Here is a 19762-nt window from a genome sequence, read left to right as displayed (position 1 = left end):
TGTCTGGCTACATCTGAAAGTTTAGGACCTCCTTATCAAGTATCTTCCCTGAAATTAGTTGGACTTGTAAAATAAAGAAAATAACTCTACACATTTTCTTTTTGTTTCCAGTAAATTAAGTTAGGGGTACTCAGTCCCTTGCAGCATTGAAAAGAGGAGTTGTGAGGTAATGGTAAATTCTGAGCACAGTTGGATATACGAAAGCAGTCTTCATCTTTTCCCCTCCCAAGATATTTATTCTTTCTCTCCATCAGTCTTATTTGAAGCTCAAAAACGTCAGTGGGAAGAACTTTATTAGCTTCAGTGGATTTTGCAACAGGTTGTTGTGCTGGTTTAAACAGTCGGCAACCAAGCACCACAGAGCTGCTCGCTCACCCTCCCCCCCGCCCCAGTGGGACGGGGGAGAGAATCAGAAGAGCAAAAGTAAGAAAAGTCATGGGTTGAGATAAGAACAGTTTAATAATTAAATAACAATAACAGTAAATTGTAATGAAAAGGAAAACAACAAGAGAGAGAAAGAGAGGAACAAGACCCAGGAATAATAAGTGATGCAACCTCTCACCACCTGCCGACCGATGCCCAGCCAGTCCCCGAGCAGCGGCCCCCCCGGCCAGCTTTCCCCCAGCTTTATATACTGAGCATGACGTCACATGGTATGGAATGTCCCTTGGGCCAGTTTGGCTGTGCCCCCTCCCAGCTTCTTGTGCACCTCCAGCCTTCTCAGTCGGTAGAGCATGGGAAGCTGAAAAGTCCTTGACTAGCGTAAGCATTACCTAGCAACAACTAAAACACCGGTGCGTTATCAACTTTGTTCTCATCCTAAATCCAAAACACTGTACCAGCTACTAGAAAGAAAATTAACTCTATCCCAGCCAAAACCGGCGTAGTTGTTTATTTAATGTCTCTAAAGCTGATTTCTGGGAAGTAAATGAATGAATGAATCCTGTTGCCAGGAGAATTTTCCAGGATTCTCAGCACATGTAATGGCACTTCCTTTACTCAGTATTTTTTGTGGGTTTTGGCTGAGACAATCTGTGTGAGCTCATTGAAATATAAAGGCATTTTCTTCTCAGCTTTTAAATAATCAGTTGGTTATAAATCCAACAATGTTTTTGCCTTTGAACTTCTGTGGTGGTCTTTGTTTACCATGCTGTTTGAATGTCATAATCTATTTTCCAGACTGCCAATTTTATGATCAAAATACTGTAATCTTTTCTAAATTGCATGAGAGTTTGCAGAGGCCTCAACAGAGAAGCTTCTCTCTTTTCATCGCTGCAATGCTTGAGGTAAACGTTTTGCATTTTAAAACTACAGGCTTAATACACTGAAATAACTGTTTGCTACTTCTCAAACTAGATTTCTGCAAGCAACAGTTGAACTCTTAGAACTTTCTGAGCTAAATCTGTAAGCTTTCACTGCAGTCATTCTTCCCCAAAATGACTATTCACTATGGAGCGTCTGGCCTTGCTAAAAATCAATGCTTTCCTAACATCATCTAATTGTAATGACAGTTATACAAGTCTGAAACTGTAAAATATATACATATACTCTTTGATTCAGTTCAGGGCTGGCACTGAGTTTAGTTGCTATTTCATACTATTTTCCTCATAGAACGAACGTACAAGATATTAATTAAAGGCCTCATATTCACCTGTTTTGTGAATTGTAACTTGGTTGCAATGAAATGCTCTGAGAGTATCAAAGATGCCAGGAGTGATGGGTGACTGACCAATTAGTCCTTTGGAAATACCTCTACTGCTATGGCTTGTGATAGACTCCATGTCCCTGTATTAGGTGCACTGTTTGAATCAGCCTCTCACCCTCAGAAATTGTCTAGCTGACCTTTATTGGGATAACATTTCAGCTCCCAAGCAAACATGGCAGGAAATCTTCTTTACCAAATGCTAATGGAAGCTACTTATGATCGTATTCTATCCTACATACTTTAGTTTATACTTTTAAGAAAAAAAATTATTTGCTGGCTGTTGTAATAATACTATTAGAATGACTTTAATCACGACAAAAATGGCCTTTTGCTACCATTCTCCTAAAGAACAGGTTCTTCAGATTCCTTAAATATATTGGTCCTGACACTTGTTTTCCCAGGCTGAGAATGAGATCATGATTCAGAGATTGCCTCTGATTTCTTATAGCTTTGCATATACAGTAAAGAAATAAGTTACCTGCTAATCCTCAGTGCTTATCAGTGAGGATATTTTTCTGCAGGAATCTTCCCACCTATATTTAGGCCATTTGTGATGTTAAAAATAAAACAGTAGCAGTTGATGGCCATGGCCCAGATCTACAGCCCTAAGTTTTTTGTCTTCTTTTCATGGGTATAAAGAATCCCAAAAGATACTTCTGCCAAGCAGCAAAATTAATAGTGCACGTCCTCAGCGAGGGCAAGGCCGAGCCACACAATCAGTTTTTGTATTTCCCCTCTGGCTCAGGGGAAAAGCCAGTGTAAAACCTTCTGGTCTGGAAGGTTTCCTGGGTGGTGGCACCCAGTTCTGGTTGTTTGTCTCACCTTGTGGACCATTCTCAGAGCATTTTGTTGTGACCAAGTCAGATTGCCTGATCTGAAAGTTTGAGAGCACAATCTATCCTTCACCTTCAGGAAATCATATGACAGCTTAAACTCTACATAAAATGTCCCCAGATTGTCCAATAGTCATAGAGCTTAAGTTGAAGTTACACAGTCTCCACAGTTCAGGAATATGCATATAACAACTAGTCTGAAAATATTTCAAAGCACTTATCTCAGCTGTATTTCCTGCATCTCTTCTGTGTATTTCCCTTAAGAGCACTATTGCAAAGGATATTTTTATAGCAGGTTATCCACAGGTTCAAAATTCTGGGTTCCACTCAAGTGGTTGGATATACAATTTACAATTCAGTGCTTAAATTGTGAGGGTCAGGCTACTCAAGCATTCCTATAAATTGCCCGGAACTAAGTCTGCCCTCAGCTTGTCTTCCTTGTTGATGTTTCAGGGGAGGAAGAATTTCTTAAACACTGAGTTGTTGCTGATTAACTGACAGCTTCCTCTCCTAACCTGAAATCTTCCAGAACTGTTTAAATTCTTGTTCTGTCCCTTCCCTTGTGGAAATGCTGTTGCTCGCAGACAAAAAGAGGTGGTATCTGAGAATTATCTCATTTATTTTTTCATCTTCAGTTCCTTCATTTAAAAAAAAAAAGGTGTCGTAAGTAAACAGAAAATGTGGTTATTTCCTACTGGAAACAAGAAGCATTTCAAGGTCAGAAGGTCTGTGTGTGAATGAAAATTGGGATAGTACTTAGTGGGAACCTTGAAGAAGCTTTTAAAAGCTGTAGCTCTTTTTTGCTAGATGATGATAGGGTAATTATATTTAATCTATTCATGCATAGATGAAATGATAGGGTAATTATATTTCACATTATTTTGGCAAGAAACAGTCACATCTTCATCAGTGAGTTCCTATATTCAGAAAATGAGCTAACAGAGATTTGTTACTACAGAATTATTTCATAGAATCATAGAATAGTTTGGGCTGGAAGTGACCTCCAAAGGTCAGCTAGTCCAACCCCCCTGCTGTGGGCAGGGACATCTTCAACTAGATCAGGTCGCTCAGAGCCCCCTCCAACCTGACCTGGAATGTTGCCGGGGATGGGGCAGCCACCACCTCTCTGGGAAACCTGTGCCAGTGTTTCACCACCCTCAGCGCAAAAAATGTCTTCCTTATACCTAGCCTAAATCTACCCCCCTTTAGTTTAAAGCCATTCCCCCTTGTCCGGTCGCAACAGGCCCTGACAAAAAGTCTGTCCCCATCTTTTTTATAAGCCCCCTTTAAGTACTGAGAGGCTGCAAGAAGGTCTCCCCGAAGCCTTCTCTTCTCCAGGCTGAACAACCCCAACTCTCTCAGCCTTTCCTCATAGGAGAGGTGTTCCATCCCCCTGATCATTTTCGTGGCCCTCTTCTGGACCCGCTCCAACAGGTCTGTGTCTTTCTTATGCTGAGGGCTCCAGAGCTGGACACAGTACTCCAGGTGGGGTCTCACCAGAGCAGAGTGGAGGGGCAGAATCCCCTCCCTCGACCTGCTGGCCACGCTTCTTTGGATGCAGCCCAGGATACGATGCAGGCCAGGATACAATGTGTTGCAAGACCCTCTATGCTGAGTGCATGCTTTCCACAATGATTCTTACTCTTTCCATGCCCACTGGAAAGCAATTTCACCTCTTTAGCTCTCCACCTCTCAGAGATGTCAGACCTTTGTACTTATCACTGGATGCTGTGAAGATTAATTAATATTCATACAAAAAAAGTACCTCTTCTTGCCCTCAGGCTCAGCAGGAAGGATGGCTGCAAAAATTTTATGATTTTTTTGTGAAAAGTGGGCTAACCTGCTCCATTCATTCCCAAACAAGATACAGTCACAAACTGAAGGATCTGTCCGAAGGGAGAAATATGATGGTGAGAGGAGCAGGCACGTAGGAGCCTGGAGTAGCAACTCCTTTGGAAATATGAAAGAGCAACTCCTTTGGAAATAGAAAAGATGATCTTCCTTGAGAACTGTATTTCCACAGCTGAAGGAATAAATGATTACTACATGTGCTAACTCAACTCTAGCTGCTTTGAGAAACAGCAGTGCTGAGGAAGCACTCACCTAGCTTCAGCATGCTCTAATACTTTGAGTTCCACGATGAGGGCTTCAGAGGACACATTGCCCGTACAGTGTCCGGAAACCTTTGAAACCTCCTCCCCAGTGCTGTGACTAGTACTTGCTGGCCATGGCTAGCACAGGTTGCCACATCCCAGCAAACTTTGCAAATCCCAGCAAATGCCAGCAGGTTTGTTCAGCTGCAGGAGCCCAGCACACTGCATAGTTTGTAGTGCTCAGTGGCCTGTCTTTTCTCTCACTCTTTACACCAGGCTTGTCTTAAAAGCCACCTTCAGGCCATGCAGTCAGGCCAAATCCTTCCAAAGTCAACAGATAGTAAGGAGCAAGCAAGCGATCCTGGTGGTGATGCAGCCCGTCCTCGGCCAGGCTCCTCCTTTTGCTTGCCAAGCTTGCCACTCACTGTCCCCTGACCATAGGAGCCGTTCAGGAGTATCAGCCTCCCCAGAACAAAGTACAACATCACCATCTGCCTGCACAGTTTGCTCCCCTCTGTTTTCCTCAGGCCCTCCACAAAATGTACAGTGGATATACTTTACATCACAGTTCCTGAGATAAGTGCCATAAATTGATATATATACATATATAAAATATGTATTATATAATAATCTTCAAACACATGTTCATATCTAATTAGATATGAAACTAATTATAGTATTTGCTGCTTCAATAAACTATGTAACAGGAATGTAATACTCAAGTAAGGTATTAACAACAGCCAAATATTCATTCAGCTTTGGTTTTGCATATATATACATTTTAACCTCTGTATAACGAATTTCCACGTACCCTTAATAAAAGTAATGTTATGATAGGATTTGGTAATTTGCTGAATCAGAGTTAAAAAAAACACCCACTCAGAACTGAACTTCAATGTAAACTGCTTTTAGGAAAATTATTTTGTATAGACCAAAATTTGAACAATATTTCTAAAAGAAATACAATGCACTACAATAAATGAGAATATGCACTGCCTTCCTAAATATAGTATGCACCAAGAAAAGCAAAGTGGCCAGGTCAATCTTCCATAAGTGTTACCTTTCACAAGGATAGCTGTCAACAGAAGAAAAGGTTCTTTCTGCCCTAACTCTTAAAGAACTGTAAAAACTGTAGTTAACCATGTTCACATCCACCTATTAATTGGTACAAGTAGGAAAATTTAATTAATGGCTTCCCAAATGGGTTATCAGAAGACTGTCTCCTGCTGGATTGCTGAGCCATTCCTCTGTGGTGTTGGTCACTTCACCAGCTGGGTATCTGGTTTGATAACATATGCCAGCTCATTTGTTTCCATACAAATTCAGATGATAACTTATTATGGCACTCATTAGAAATAGTGGTAGGCTGCTCATAAAATACACTGTATAAAGATATGAATTTGCCATTGTAATGCCAAAAATCAGTGCACTTGGTCCTAAATTTTAGTGGCTTTGAATTTCTCCCTCAGTTTCTATACATGCTAGGAAGACCAGGAGACTGAAAAAACCTGACTATGTCTGGATCTAATTCATTTCACATTGTACTTTATTATTTTTTAAACTATGGAAGTTCGTGTATTGGTGTTTTTCCTTCATACAGCTCAATTGTAATAAGATTATGAAAGAACCAGCCATGATTTTTTAATGCAATATATTGTATATCACATGCAGCTCAGCACAGTGAGTGTCTGTCACTGACCTTTAATACTTTTATTTCTCACCCACCTAAGCAGAAGGAATAACGGGTCTCTGGTCTCTGCTTGGGACATTAGAGAATTAGGCTCAGTGAATAGGATTGCGCCAGTGAATAGGATTGGCCCCAGGCTTTGCATTGATCTAACAGTGCTGGCCTCAGGACTTGTCTGGATTTGTCTAGGCTTGAGCTTTTTGTAGCTTTAGCAGTTGTCTAGCAGTCAGATGACTATTGCCTAAATATGTTTTAGCTTTAGTTTAGCTGTGTGGAACTGTGCTGTAACATATACTGTTAACTAATTGGCAGTGATCTAACACAGAGTTATTCTGTCTAGAGTGAACTACCTATGAACCTTAAATAAAAATGTAGTGTCACAAAGCACAAGCATGGGCAGACAGCAGAGCCCCCAGGACTGTAATCACAAATCACAGTGACTACGGGGATGCAGCCTCATGGAGGCAGATGACACCAGGAACAGAAAAACAAGAATAAACCGGTGCATTTTGACTAGACCTTAATACTTTAATTAGACTAACAATAATTTTTTGTGTCCATGTGTAAGTTGTGTTCCCTTTCTGTCTATAACTAAATTGCCTGTCCACCAATATGTCCCATAAAAGCATACATGGTGAATTGACCAATACAAAAAGAAACATTTTTTTAAAGGATGCTCAGAAATAAAATTTAAAATAATCTGAAAAGGCTCTTGGAGAGCAAATCCATTTGTTTGTCCAGATGAGGCAGAAAAATATAGATATAGATATAACCTGTAGGAAAAATTATATATATAGATAGATATAACATGTAGGAAAAAGAATTTGGTGAAAATAAAAATCTATAAGGAGTTTATAGAAATGCATAGTTTCAATTTAAAATCCCGATGAAGAGAGATGTATATACATCCTTCTTAATTACCTAAAAGTAAAACTTCTTCCATACAACATTCTGTGAGATAACTGTTGAAGCCCTATTCAAATTCTGCAGTTTTCAATTAATTTTAAAGGCTTAGGGGCAATTTATCAGGTGAACCAGCAGTGACCTCACCCAGCTCAGTAAGGAGGTATGCTTGATTGCTCTCTCTCCTAAATCAGGATGTGTGATATCTCACATCAGGTAAGGATGAGAGATATAGGCTGTTCAGCTTTGCCTAAGCTCAGGTCCCAGATGTATTGCCCAGCATGTGATAATGGAAAGTATCTGTACCCAACACTTGATGCCAGAAGCACCTTCTCCATACAGGAAATACATGCTGGAAAAGACCAGAGGTGGAAAGAAGAGGAAAAAGAGAATTAATTTTTAAATACAGTTACTTGACAAATAGCAACAATTCTGTTTACCTGCTTTTGATAACTGCTTAGAGATCCCAAGGCATTACACTGTAATACTATTAGGGAAACAGGATGAATGTAGGTATATTATATTAATATCTGATAAACAACATTATTCAAGGCTAAAACAAAGAATTAAAAAATATTTAATCTCTCTCCTGTGCTGAAGAAGAGTCTCATAAATCTCATTGTGCTTCCTTCCTGAGTATGGAAAATAGGGTAATTTTATTCAACTCAGGATAATGTAGATGAATTAAATAAACCTTAAGCTGGATGTGCCAGTTTAGTAAAGGAACACAGAATGTGCTATTCTTCTCCTATTCCTTCCTGGCCAGATGTTTAAATACGGACCCATCTGGGATCCTCTACTCCCTCTCTAGTTTCCACATGTTTCACTGGAAGTTTTACCAGTGCTGTTCCAGTGCTGTCATTTTACAATGCTCAGTGATTCAAAGCAAATGAAATGAAGCTCTGTAATCCTTCAGTCAAAAGACCTGCCTGAGTCAAGAGAACAAGATATTTTGAACAGAAGTGAGCTCTTATCCCCAACAGATTCAAAGGCCACCTTTGTAAAAGATGCTGTTTCACACTGCAGAGCTCTGCCCAGGCAGGTGTAACTGGAGCAAGGCTGCCCCAGGTTCACTGCTGCTGCTAGGCAACACCACATCTTATATTTATAATTTTAGACTCTGATTCTTACATAGGCAGATTATGGGCTCTCAGGGAAGCGTCTGAAACCAATAATAGGCATTCTGAAGTGTGATTGTAATTTAAATGCTGATGATGCTTTCTAATGCATAATCTGTACTGTAAAATGAAAGCTCATAAGTATTAGACATGTTTCCAGCATCTGCATGCTTTGTAAGCACAAAACTTGTATCAGAATTTTCATCAGGGGGCATGGTAGACACAAACACGTAATGATAAAAGCCAGTAGTTTTGATTAATTGAAAATTCTGCTATTTTTATACTGATTGCAGAATTATCTACTTTGGAAAACATTGCTTCTTAGATAATAAAAATATTAACTGAGTACACAACAGCACAGTAGGATCAAATAGAAGCATTTGATGGAATGTAAGGTCAACTGTAAAGACATTACAGTTTGCGATGAATCACTTTATTTATACACAGCAAATTATATACTCATGCAAATTATATTTAAGAAAAGTTATGTACAGATGTATCAGATCATTACTTGTTTATTTGGATGGTACCCATATATTATGTTCAAACCTCATAGATCACCTTCAGAAGCTCTGAATAATTCTGCCCCACAGAGCATTTTGTAATTGCAGTATCTCCTAGCCACTGTGTCAGCAGTGTCATTTCTTGACTTCTCCCCTGTCTGTTCTCATGCTTTCAACCATGCCAGAAGGTATGATTTGAAATAGCCTTTCTAAGTGGCCCCATGCACATTCATTTTACTTTCTCATATAATTTCTGAAGCATGTAAAACAAACTAGTTCCTAGCCTTCTCATCATCACTTTTAGTCATTCATCTTCAATGATAACTGCCTCTCATTCAAACATACATTTTCTTGCCATTTCTACTTCCTTTACCTGTAACCATGTGTCTAGCCTGTTACTTGCACTTGAAGTTCTCTGAATCTATGCACTGAATTTGTTCAGCACATATCAGCAGATTTTTTACATAGTACAATAATGCAGATAACAAATACCAATAATTCTGTATTTTGTTGTGTTTTGTTTTGCAATTCTATGTTATAGCATTACTGCATCATCAGTCACTTTTCTACTATCTTCCCTTTTTGAAAGCAACAGTCTAAATTTGTAACTTTCTGGAAGATAAGCCCAGACATGATGATCAAGTAAGGTGAAAGTTTGGCCATCCTGAAACAAATGGTCCTACTCCTACTGGATTTCTACGATTAAAGGGAAGTGAAAAAAATTGTTGCTCCCTATTTGATACCTGGAACATACACAGGGTGAGAAAATCTGACTCACATTATGCTAGCTAGGTCTTAGTAAGAATGCTCTCGAAACCTAGGTTACCCGCATTTGACTTGTTACAGTACAGTATGACCAATGGCAGCCAGGTAGAGGTGAGACACAGACAAACAGAAACCATCTTCTCTGTGCTACAATGTACTTGGAGTCAGATAAAGGGCAGCATAAAAGCATGGATTTCTAGCAAACTCCATATACAAGCCCTCAAACTGGCTTTCAGAACAGATCTTTTACCAGCAATGTGATGAAAAGAAAACATACAATCATAGAATCAGAATCATAGAATCATAGAATGGTTTGGGTTGGAAGGGACCTTTAAAGGTCATCTAGTCCAACCCCCCTGCAATGAGCAGGGACATCTTCAACTAGATCACATTGCTCAACAAGGACCACAAATCTGTTGTCTCACAGAAAAGGTGCCATATCACTCTCATAACCAAAACCAACAGAACTGGCACTGGCACACCGAAAGTGACTCTGGCTTCAGCATGCCAAGAAAAGAGTTTTGTGCATCACTGGCCCCACAAATACTCACTACTTATATTTCCAACAGTATTTTTCTTAAAATTATATGAAACTGTCTAACTCCCAATTTCTGCTCTCAGGGACACAAACTTGAGCAACACCATAGCCCTGAGTGGAATCACACCCCTGAACCACATTTGTGAAGCACTAAGATCTCTCTTCTGAAAAAGTATGGACTGCACTTTCAGAGTATCTAGAAGACCTTCTCAGGTTGGAGAACATCTCCTTATAAGAACTGTTCCTCTACAAGAAAAGCTCAGGTCCCTGTCACAGGGCCTTGGTTGCATTTTGACAGAATCATCTCCATTTGTATAAAATTAACACCAAAGGGCCTGGTACTGCGTAAGTTTTCAAAACTGGAACACATTTGATGAACAATCTTGTGTTCACTTTTCAAACAATGTCTTAGAGGGTTTCTCCTATCCCATAGTGGAAGACCAGGAACCAAAGTCACTAGAGCATTGTACCTGGAAAGTCCCAAAGACAATTTCTTTTCAAGTGACATCAAGTTCCAAACAGCAATTTCCTATGTATTTACTGAATTTCTTTTTATTTAAATGAACAGATTTTCTATACCCCATAGTAGGTTGGGTTTGTGTTTCTCTTGCATGTTACCAGACAACTGTATGAACCTGCTTCTGTGCACTTTATGATCAAAAGTCTGTTCAGTTTTTTTGCCTCTTGTTCAATTAGCTACACTTGTTCCATTCTGTAAATGTGATCTCGAGTGAATGAGCTCTTCAGATGAATGTCATTTTATTCACTAGTTTTAATTACTTTTAAACTTTAACTTCTGACTAATTTATATTTTAGCATATCAGATGCTTCAATTCTTGGATGAAGAAATTCCATTTAAAACTTTAATTCACATAGATAGGTATAGGGAAAAAAAAAATATTGAGATTCACAGTTCTGTATAAGAAAAAAAAAGAAAGAAAAGCAGTATTGTTTGAGCAACTGCATACAGATTTACCACAGAGAAACAGTCCTAAAACCTGAGCAAAACCGTACTTCAGAAAATTACTTCAGATACAGAATGTCGGAAAAAAGAGTAAGATTGAGATCTCCTGCGAAAAAAGTGAGTACATCAGTAGTAATCCAAGCAGCAGAAATTCTAATAGTCAAGCTGTCAAATTTGAACAATAAGGAACACCTTTTTTATTTAGGAGCTGTTCCTCCTAACAAGATTTAATCAAGCCTTCTCTCTATTTGCCTAATTTCTTCAAACAGCTAAGGATAATGCTTTGCCATTTGCAATCTTTTGAAAGCATTAAGAAAATGCTTCTATCAAGTGTCTCTTTACAGTGCTACATAAGAAATTTTGTCTTCAAGAAAGCATAAAAACTCTTTGAAAGCTTGGCCTTGCTGGCAAAATTAAAGACTTTCTTCTGAGCCAATGGGAATGAGCTTCTTTCCATGAACTGTGTCTAGCGAGTGGAACCCAAATCCTTAGCCTAAAGCTGTAATAGTGCATAAAACTGTAGTGCTATGGGAGACATCTCTCACTTCTTCTGTTACACATTATTTTAGGCTGGACTGGTTGGCCCTCCTGTTCTGCTTCCTTGCCTCCACTGCCTGACTTCTTTGCACATTCTGATGGCAAAAGAAAGACTGACATGCAACACCTCTTTCCAGTTGTCCTGGTGCCCTGCTGACTTTCTGTTGAAGTTCATGTGTTGAGGACAGAGCATGTTACAAGATCAAACTCAAAACAGGCTGAAATAAAAACAATATGAAAAGGCTACGAGGACTTACTGGTATGTGGTTGGACTGACATTGATGCGGCGTGGGTGACTTCCTGACTCGAACTTGCTTGCAAGGGTGACATTGTTCCCAAAGAGACAATAACGTGGCATTCTTACACCAACGACACCAGCCAGCACTGATCCTGAGTGAATGCCTATCCTCATCTGGAAAAAAATGAGATCTATGTCAGTCTCTCTCTCCTGTGCTGCCCATGCTAAGGTCATTAGCACTTATTTACAAGCCAGTCACAGCAACCCTTTCAAAGAAATAAAAACCAAAGAAGAAAGAGTGAAGTGGAAGAAAACAGGCTCTCCCATTCCTCTAGCTTAAATCAGATGCAGTTAAAAAAAGAAGAATAAAAACATGGTTATCTTTTTACTAAAACTATTTTCTTCTTCTGTGCACGTTTGCTGGAGACTACGACAGTCAAAACAGGAATCACAGAATAGGATGGGATAACCAAGAGTTACTGCAATATCAGCCATCTAATTACACAAATAGATACATTACAGAGGGTTATTTTTGCCACCACTTCTAACACAAGGTTTAAAGTAAGACTCAAATTTTCTCAAAATGGCAGAAAGAGTAGTAAAGTGGAGTGAATGAATATGGTACTTTTATCTTCTTCATGGTCTAAGGTCTTTCTCACTTTGTCAGACTGGAGATATTGCAACAATGAAGATGCTGAAGATTAAGGCACCAATGATTTTAAAAATAATTGTATCTCTCCCAAAATAAGGAGGAATATATCCCCAGCAAATTAAAAAACCCACGTGACTATTCTAGCAATCATCCCCTGTAACTGAGATGTGGCGATTACATTGATCTGTAAAGATTGGAGTCACCATCCAAGTTTCTTTCAGAGTGAATAATCAAACAGAGAAGATTTATTCTGCATACATTTTAGCAACCAATTGTGTTTGCCAAGAAAATAATTTTTACAAATAGGGAAGTCTTCTTCTCTTGTTAAGTTTATAACATTAAAAAAATGAAATGAAGATATTTATATCTTGTGAGGATACTCTTACTCATAGCAACTGGACTGCTACAAAACATGAGATAACATGAAGCAAATAAATAGCAGCTACTAAAACAGAGGGTCTGATGGGGTCTGAATGAGTGACTTAACTAATACTATACTCCATATGGTCCTCTGACTTACGCAATTCACAGTTATCGCACTGTGCTTTTGTCTGTCAATCCCTATTTTTTTAATAACACAATAAGTATTTACTCAAATACAAATAAAAAATCATTGTTAGCATTTTTTTATGTTAAGACAAATGCCAGCATTTTATAACCTTGGTGTCCATGAAGTTCTACAAACATGTGGAACTCCACATTATTTCACTGACTATAGTGCTTCCCATGTGTCCAAGACTTTTACCATGCAGTTAAGCATCCTTTTCATTTTGTTCCTCTCTTATATGTCACAGACAACGGGTATCACATTATATCTGCTATACACTAAGCCCATGCATAACCTAAGAACATGTCATTCTGCATTCAGTGTGATACTACTTACAACATTCCCACAGGCAACATAAAACCTTCAATCTTCACAATAATGCTGTTAATTACAGACTAGGATTTAAAAAAAAAAAATCTGTGAATAAATAGCACTCTAATTTAATTGAGCTTTCAAACCTTTACTACAGTTTGGAAGGCAGCTACTGAATTCCTTCAAATACTCTATCCTATTGGGCTGGGAAGCACCCACAAACTTGCTTTGGCTGTGAACATCTGTTGAAACAGATGTTCATTCATCACACCCACATTATTTTGGTCATATTTTGGGGCATGAAGATTTCCTGCTTTTGCCACAACATAAATTTAAACTCCATTGTTGATTTCCAGTGAAAAAAGTGTTCCTGCACTCACGAAGTGAGCAAACAACCCTTCTGCATATTAGTGAGGTCAGTACCTGCCCTCAGCAAATGAGCATGAGCAGAAAGTCTTGTTCACACAACAGCAAGTATGCTGTCAGCTTTCAATAAATAATAAAGAACTTATTTACAATGTCTTGTTTTTGTGAGATGAGAAAAGGATTAGTTATTTTGTACACAATTTTAAGAACAGAGCTAATGCTACCTATTTGTTCCACTACTACTCTGCACATTTATTTAAGAGTCACAAATAAACCACTTGCTGTAACCTCTTCTAGGGTACATTCAATCACATGTGAAGGCCAGATTGAAACTATAAGAAAAAGCATTAGCTTTGTTTTGCTGTTGGAAAGTGGAGATGAGAGTATACATTAGAGTGGAAGGAAAATCCAGTAGCAAAAAATGTACTAAGAAAATAAAATTTACTTTTGAAATATATGCAGTGAAAGCTAAAGTTGTTGTTGGCTGTTTTTCTGCTTTCACTCTGGAAGTGCTTCCTTTTACGTGTCCACATAGTTTTTTATCATGCAGTGCTTCAGTGACAGAGGACTTCCAAAGGATTTCCAAATCTATCAGGATTTCCAAATTCTCAGTAGCAAAAGTTTAGGCTCCCTTGAAGAACCCAAAGCTCAATCATACAGTAAATGCTTTCAAGATCTCTTCTCATGATTGTCTCAAAAAGACACTGGGGAAATGGCCTTTGTGGTTATGACTTTTCTGCATGTGCCAAGGAAACCAGTTGCAGATGTTACACTGTCAGATTTGCTGAAAAAAATACAAGCTGATATACCACCCTTAATAGCAAATATTTTCCTTTGCAAGGTTAGGTGAATGAAGCTAAAGCCATGCCAACTTCCACGGAAAAACTGAGGTTGGGAGCAAAAAGAAATGAATATTTAAAATTTCACTCAGGAGGACATAGGTTAGATCTTCTGTGAACTTGACTTTCAGAAGGGATGAGACAGAAGAAGAAAGGAAACAGTTTTTCTATTTAATATAGTGTGTATCTAAAGAGATTTTAAAAATCCTTGGTTTGGCTGAGTATGTAACATTTTGTGTTCTGCAGTATCTTTGATTTTTTTAAAAAACATGCTCCTACAATATAAAAGATAGATGTTCTCACAAACACAGGCTAAACTACATAGAGCTACCGATGAGAGTGTCAAAACCTGAAGTTTTCATTGGGTGCAAGAAAGTTAATGTAGGTTTACTCATTAAACCATACAGAGCAATGCCTGATGCAAGACAAAATTACACCAAGAATGGCTTGCAATAAAGCTCCACTTATGATTCACTATATGGTTCTCGACAAGAAAAAGCCTGCAACACAGATGTTATTGTCATGAAGTGTTCCTTAGTGTGTCTTACTATATCAAGAATAACCATTATAGTGGTCATATATTACTTTTTAGTGAAATATGCTTTCCATAAAAATGTCTTTTCAAGGTTTTATTTCATCTGCAGATAAGTTATTCTGGCTTTTTCCTCACTGAGTTGAAAAGTGTTGTGTCAACAGTTTAAGGCTTTTTTTTTTTACGAAGGAAGAAAATGTATGATCAAATTATTAGCAACAAGACACTTACTGGGGCACATCAACCTCTCACATTAACTTTGCAGCAAAAGAAAATCTGCCTAGAGAACTTGACTTAGAACAATACTAACAGTTATACATGTATAGTTATAGTTTCCAAGCTATATTGTATATGCAGCTCTTATCAGTGCCTTCCCAGAACAGTTACTACTAAAGATTATTAATAACATATGAAATGCAAATTAGGTGGCAACACTAGGATGCATTATTTGTCTATCATAACTATATTTATTCATGTCCTTTAAATATATTTGTAATATATATTACACATATATTAAATATCTTACACTTAAATTGAGCATTTTCAATAAAATGTATGCTCTTCATCTGTGCTGACTGCTCCTTTATCTGTCCTTAATTATCTGGCTAATGATAAAAGGGCAGCATATAACTGAGACAGAAAGTTCAGAGGCATTATGCATACAAATGGAAAGACAGCTGTTTGGAAACTATCACAAAGAGAAGACAGCCATGAAAAAAAATAACCAGAAAATACCAGACACCCATAGTTAAGGAACAGTGAAGATATGGACAAACGCAAAAGACATTTCTATCGCAGAATATTGGAAGGCACAATGGGGAATGAAACAAGAACAGGTGTGAAAAAGAGCAGGAGACCTGTGAGAGGCCTTTTAGATAAAGAGGAACAACTTGAACTGGCTGCAATGGAAAGATTTAGAGTGGAAAATGACAGGGAGAAGAATGATTAATTAATTTGATCTTTGCCGCAGCTGTGGTAATAGTGAGGTGGAGAAAAGCTGATGCCTGTGTCAGAGGTGTAAAAGAAAAGCAGCCGGCATTGATCGATGGAGGACAAGAGGAAAGACATAGCTATGTGGAAAGGAAAAGAAGCTTCCAAAAATTTTAAAGAAAATGTGGCGGTATTTGGATATTGCCTACAGGATAAGGCACAGGGAGCAGAAAAGCCTAATACCTGAGTGACAGGAAGGATAGTGGTTTTGTATAATAGTGATAGATAAAGAAGGTTCATAAGAAAAGATAAGGAGCACTGGAGCTATGGTCATTGTCTGATGGGGAAACGTGCCAGAAGCGGTTATCAATGAGAACTGATAGTCCAGACTGGACTGAGAGAAAAAAGTCAAGAACAAACAGGAACAGGGATGATCAACATAAAAATATTTTGTTTTTCTGACCTGAACATTCTGTTAATGTGTTTTTCTGACATATTAAATCTTAGAAGAGTTGTGTGTTACCTCTTTACACCTCCTCATTGCCAAAGCACAATTTTTCTTTTTTATAGGTAAAAGTGCTGGGTTTGGTTTAGTTTGGTTTGGTTTTTACCTGCTGCGCAGTTTCCATCACTTCCAATAGCCCCAATGCCTTCTTAGGCACCAAACTGAAAACTGTACTCTTCCATCAAAATAAAGCCTGTTTCAAGTGAGATGAAAGTAAATACAACATCGAAAACTCACAACCCATCTACAGTCACTTTATGGTGAAGAGGCACAAATATTTTATAAAGAGTAAAGAAATGCAGTGGCATGCCTGAAGTAAATTTCATCATTGCTAATTTATTCCTTAATAGCTTTTTCTGTTAATCAGTACATTCACAATAAGCAAATCCAGCAATTTGCTTTATGTTCAAAGCTCTTGAGCTTTTTCTTTTTTGAAACCCTGTTGAAAAATGCATTCTCCTTTCCCTCTCCTCATTTCCCCACATAATTTTCAAGGAAAAAAAACCTCTGACATTAAAATGCAAGTGGAAAGACACCATTTTACAGTCTGAGAAGTAGTACTTGTCTCCTCAAGAACATTTTATAAAAGCTCCTCAAATCTAAGATTTTGACCAATAAATGTCTGCATGTTGATAACCAAGAGAACATATTAAAACCCGTATTTCCCTTCAGTCAAAACTGAGACATTGCATTACAAGACTTAGAAATACTTCCTGTATTAATTAGACCACAAAATAATGGTTCAAACTGTAACGATTCCTGAAAGGAAAATTAACTGTTTTTTTTAATTATTCTTCAAGCTTCTTATGTACTTATTAGTTCAGGGATTTCCTGAGCCAAAATAAATCCTTTTTGTAGAGGAAAGGTGTTCACAGCTCCTCCTCAAATATGAACTACAATAATATTTCATAGGAGTGGTAGCTGTACACATTCTTCCCACCGCATGCACAGAGAGAAGGACCTTAATGAACAGTTCTCACACTCTGAAAAACATACTCCCATGCTAGAAAGAGAAGTCTTAGACTGCCTCACAGGTTAACTGCATCCAGAAGGACTCAATATTCATTTTCACAGAACTGCCTGCCTTACATAGACCCTGAGCTGAAGAAGTGAGGACAGGCTGGAAAGTAGGTGACACAGTTTGGAAAGCAACCACAGTCAGAAGTAATCCCCCACTCAGCCAGCCTGAAGCATTTCAAGCCTTAATAATGCAACTGACTGGCAGCTGCTCAAGACTTTGTGCTGAGCTGGTAGCAGAGCTCAGGGCCGATACAAGGCAGTAGCTGTATGGAAGTATTTCCAGGCACATGGATGTCCCAAGCCAGCAAAGTATTTAAATACAATAGGAAATGTTCTGCTGGATCAGGGCTTTTGACATCAGTTTCAATAATGTATGTGGACATCCGTACACTACCATTTCTCAGACAAATAAAGCACTCCTCACTTTCTGCCCTAATATACCGAGTGATACTCTGTGTTTCAGTAAGGACCTTCTCCTTTCTGTCCTTGCAGTCCCCTTCAGAAAAAAGAAAGTCACCTCTCGCAGAGTGTCTTAGCTATTAGTCCGTGATGCACTGCCAGGTCCTTTCAAACAGAATGTGCCAAATTCTGTAAGACGTTATCTGCTCTAATATTTTGTAGCAGCTTCTACAACAGTGCTATCTCTGAATCTCAACATATGCCTTACACAAGGACATTTATTTGTAAAATGTGTTAACGCAAAATAGACTCTACAGAGCTCAGAGCTCTAAAATCAGGGCCACACACTGGTGAGTCAATGTGCCTTTCTGCTCCTTCAAAGAACTGCAAGTTGACAGGACTGACAGCTATGCCCTGACATATGCTTTAGTGTGGGGGTTATCTGTATTCTTAGATAGATTTATAAATATCACAGTGTCTTTCTGGAAAGGGACATATGACAGTACAGCTCACCACAGAATTGTTGCCAAGGAACAGACCTGCTCAGAGGAAAATTTAGATCACTTTGAATTTCACAAGGTGTTCTATAGAACTAAACTACAGGATGTATTTCCCACATATTAGAACAACATTTGGAGAAATGAACACTTAGCTTTTCTCTAATGAGAATTTCCTAGATTTCTTACTCATAGACTTAGAATTATTCAACCCGTCTGAAGCAAAAGACACAGAAAATTATACAAGGACAATGAAAAATACAATAATAAACTAACGAAGATTGAATTCCTTGGGATCAATAAATCCATTTTAAACAGTTGTTGGGAAAAGCAATCATGTGGTTTGTGTAAAAGACATACAATTAAATTATAACCAATGTGATGCACATTACATATGTACATCCCTGGACTATGGTCTTGGCATACAGTCATCTCTACTGAATGTGGAACAAGGAGCTATGATGCATTTCTACATAAAGAAGCCCCAGACTTGAAGGATGAAATTCCTTTTCTCTTTCCCCTTAAGTTCTTCCACTATGATCTAAGTTAGCCCTGCTTTGAACAGTGGTTGCATTAGATGACCTCCAGAGGTTCCTTGCAACTTCCTTTATTCCATGATTCTATATTTCATACCCTATGATGAAAAATTATACCCCTATGAGTCGTCATCAGCAGCATGAAGTAGAATTAGATGAAGTAAATATCAAAACCAAAGACTCAAGACTAGTTTCGGGGGCTCATTAGTTCTAGCACCAAAGGGAAGTTTATACTGGGGCAAGTTTTTTGGGGGCAAATTCTGTCCTGAGGCACCACGTGAATTCACTATGGCATTGCTCAGGGTCTAAGTTAGGAGAGGATGTGGGTCATCTGTAAGAAAACATCTGACCAGAAATTATTTCGGGGGGTGGTGGGGTGGTGGGTGGTGGTGTATAAACCATGTAAATGAGAATTTCTAGGGTTGCTGAACAGAAGAATAAGTCCTATATCCTTCCCCTAAGATTCCACAGAAGAGACATTAATGTTAATGTGCTTCTTCATAAGCTGCTTCTCCCTCACCAATAAAATGTTGCATTTCATTGCTGATACAGCATTTAATCAAAAACATTTTTTATTGTTTTCTTTGAATAGTAATTTCCACAGCAGGAATTTAATTACTATGTGAATCTGTGTGTTCAGGCACTTAAAAAAGAGCTAATCATTCAAGCAAGCCCACATAGCAGTGGAGGATTTTTCCCAGCCTCCTCTCCACTGACACCCAAAAAAGAAAAAAATTCATCAG

General features: G+C 38.4%; 1 protein-coding gene across 1 annotated transcript in view; it reads right to left on the bottom strand.

Annotated features, from left to right (window-relative positions):
* The window catches only part of GUCY1A2 (guanylate cyclase 1 soluble subunit alpha 2), a 184075-nt gene that overhangs the window by 19273 nt on the left and 145040 nt on the right, over nt 1-19762 (bottom strand). The window contains exon 7 of the mRNA XM_076328197.1: nt 11904-12058. Coding sequence (XP_076184312.1) covers nt 11904-12058 — 155 coding nt within the window. The remainder of the gene's footprint in view (nt 1-11903; nt 12059-19762) is intronic.

The sequence above is a fragment of the Aptenodytes patagonicus genome, chromosome 1, assembly GCF_965638725.1.
Source record: "Aptenodytes patagonicus chromosome 1, bAptPat1.pri.cur, whole genome shotgun sequence".
Taxonomy (NCBI): domain Eukaryota; kingdom Metazoa; phylum Chordata; class Aves; order Sphenisciformes; family Spheniscidae; genus Aptenodytes; species Aptenodytes patagonicus.
Note: the sequence above shows the minus strand (reverse complement) of the source record. Positions and strands in the feature narration are given on the sequence as shown.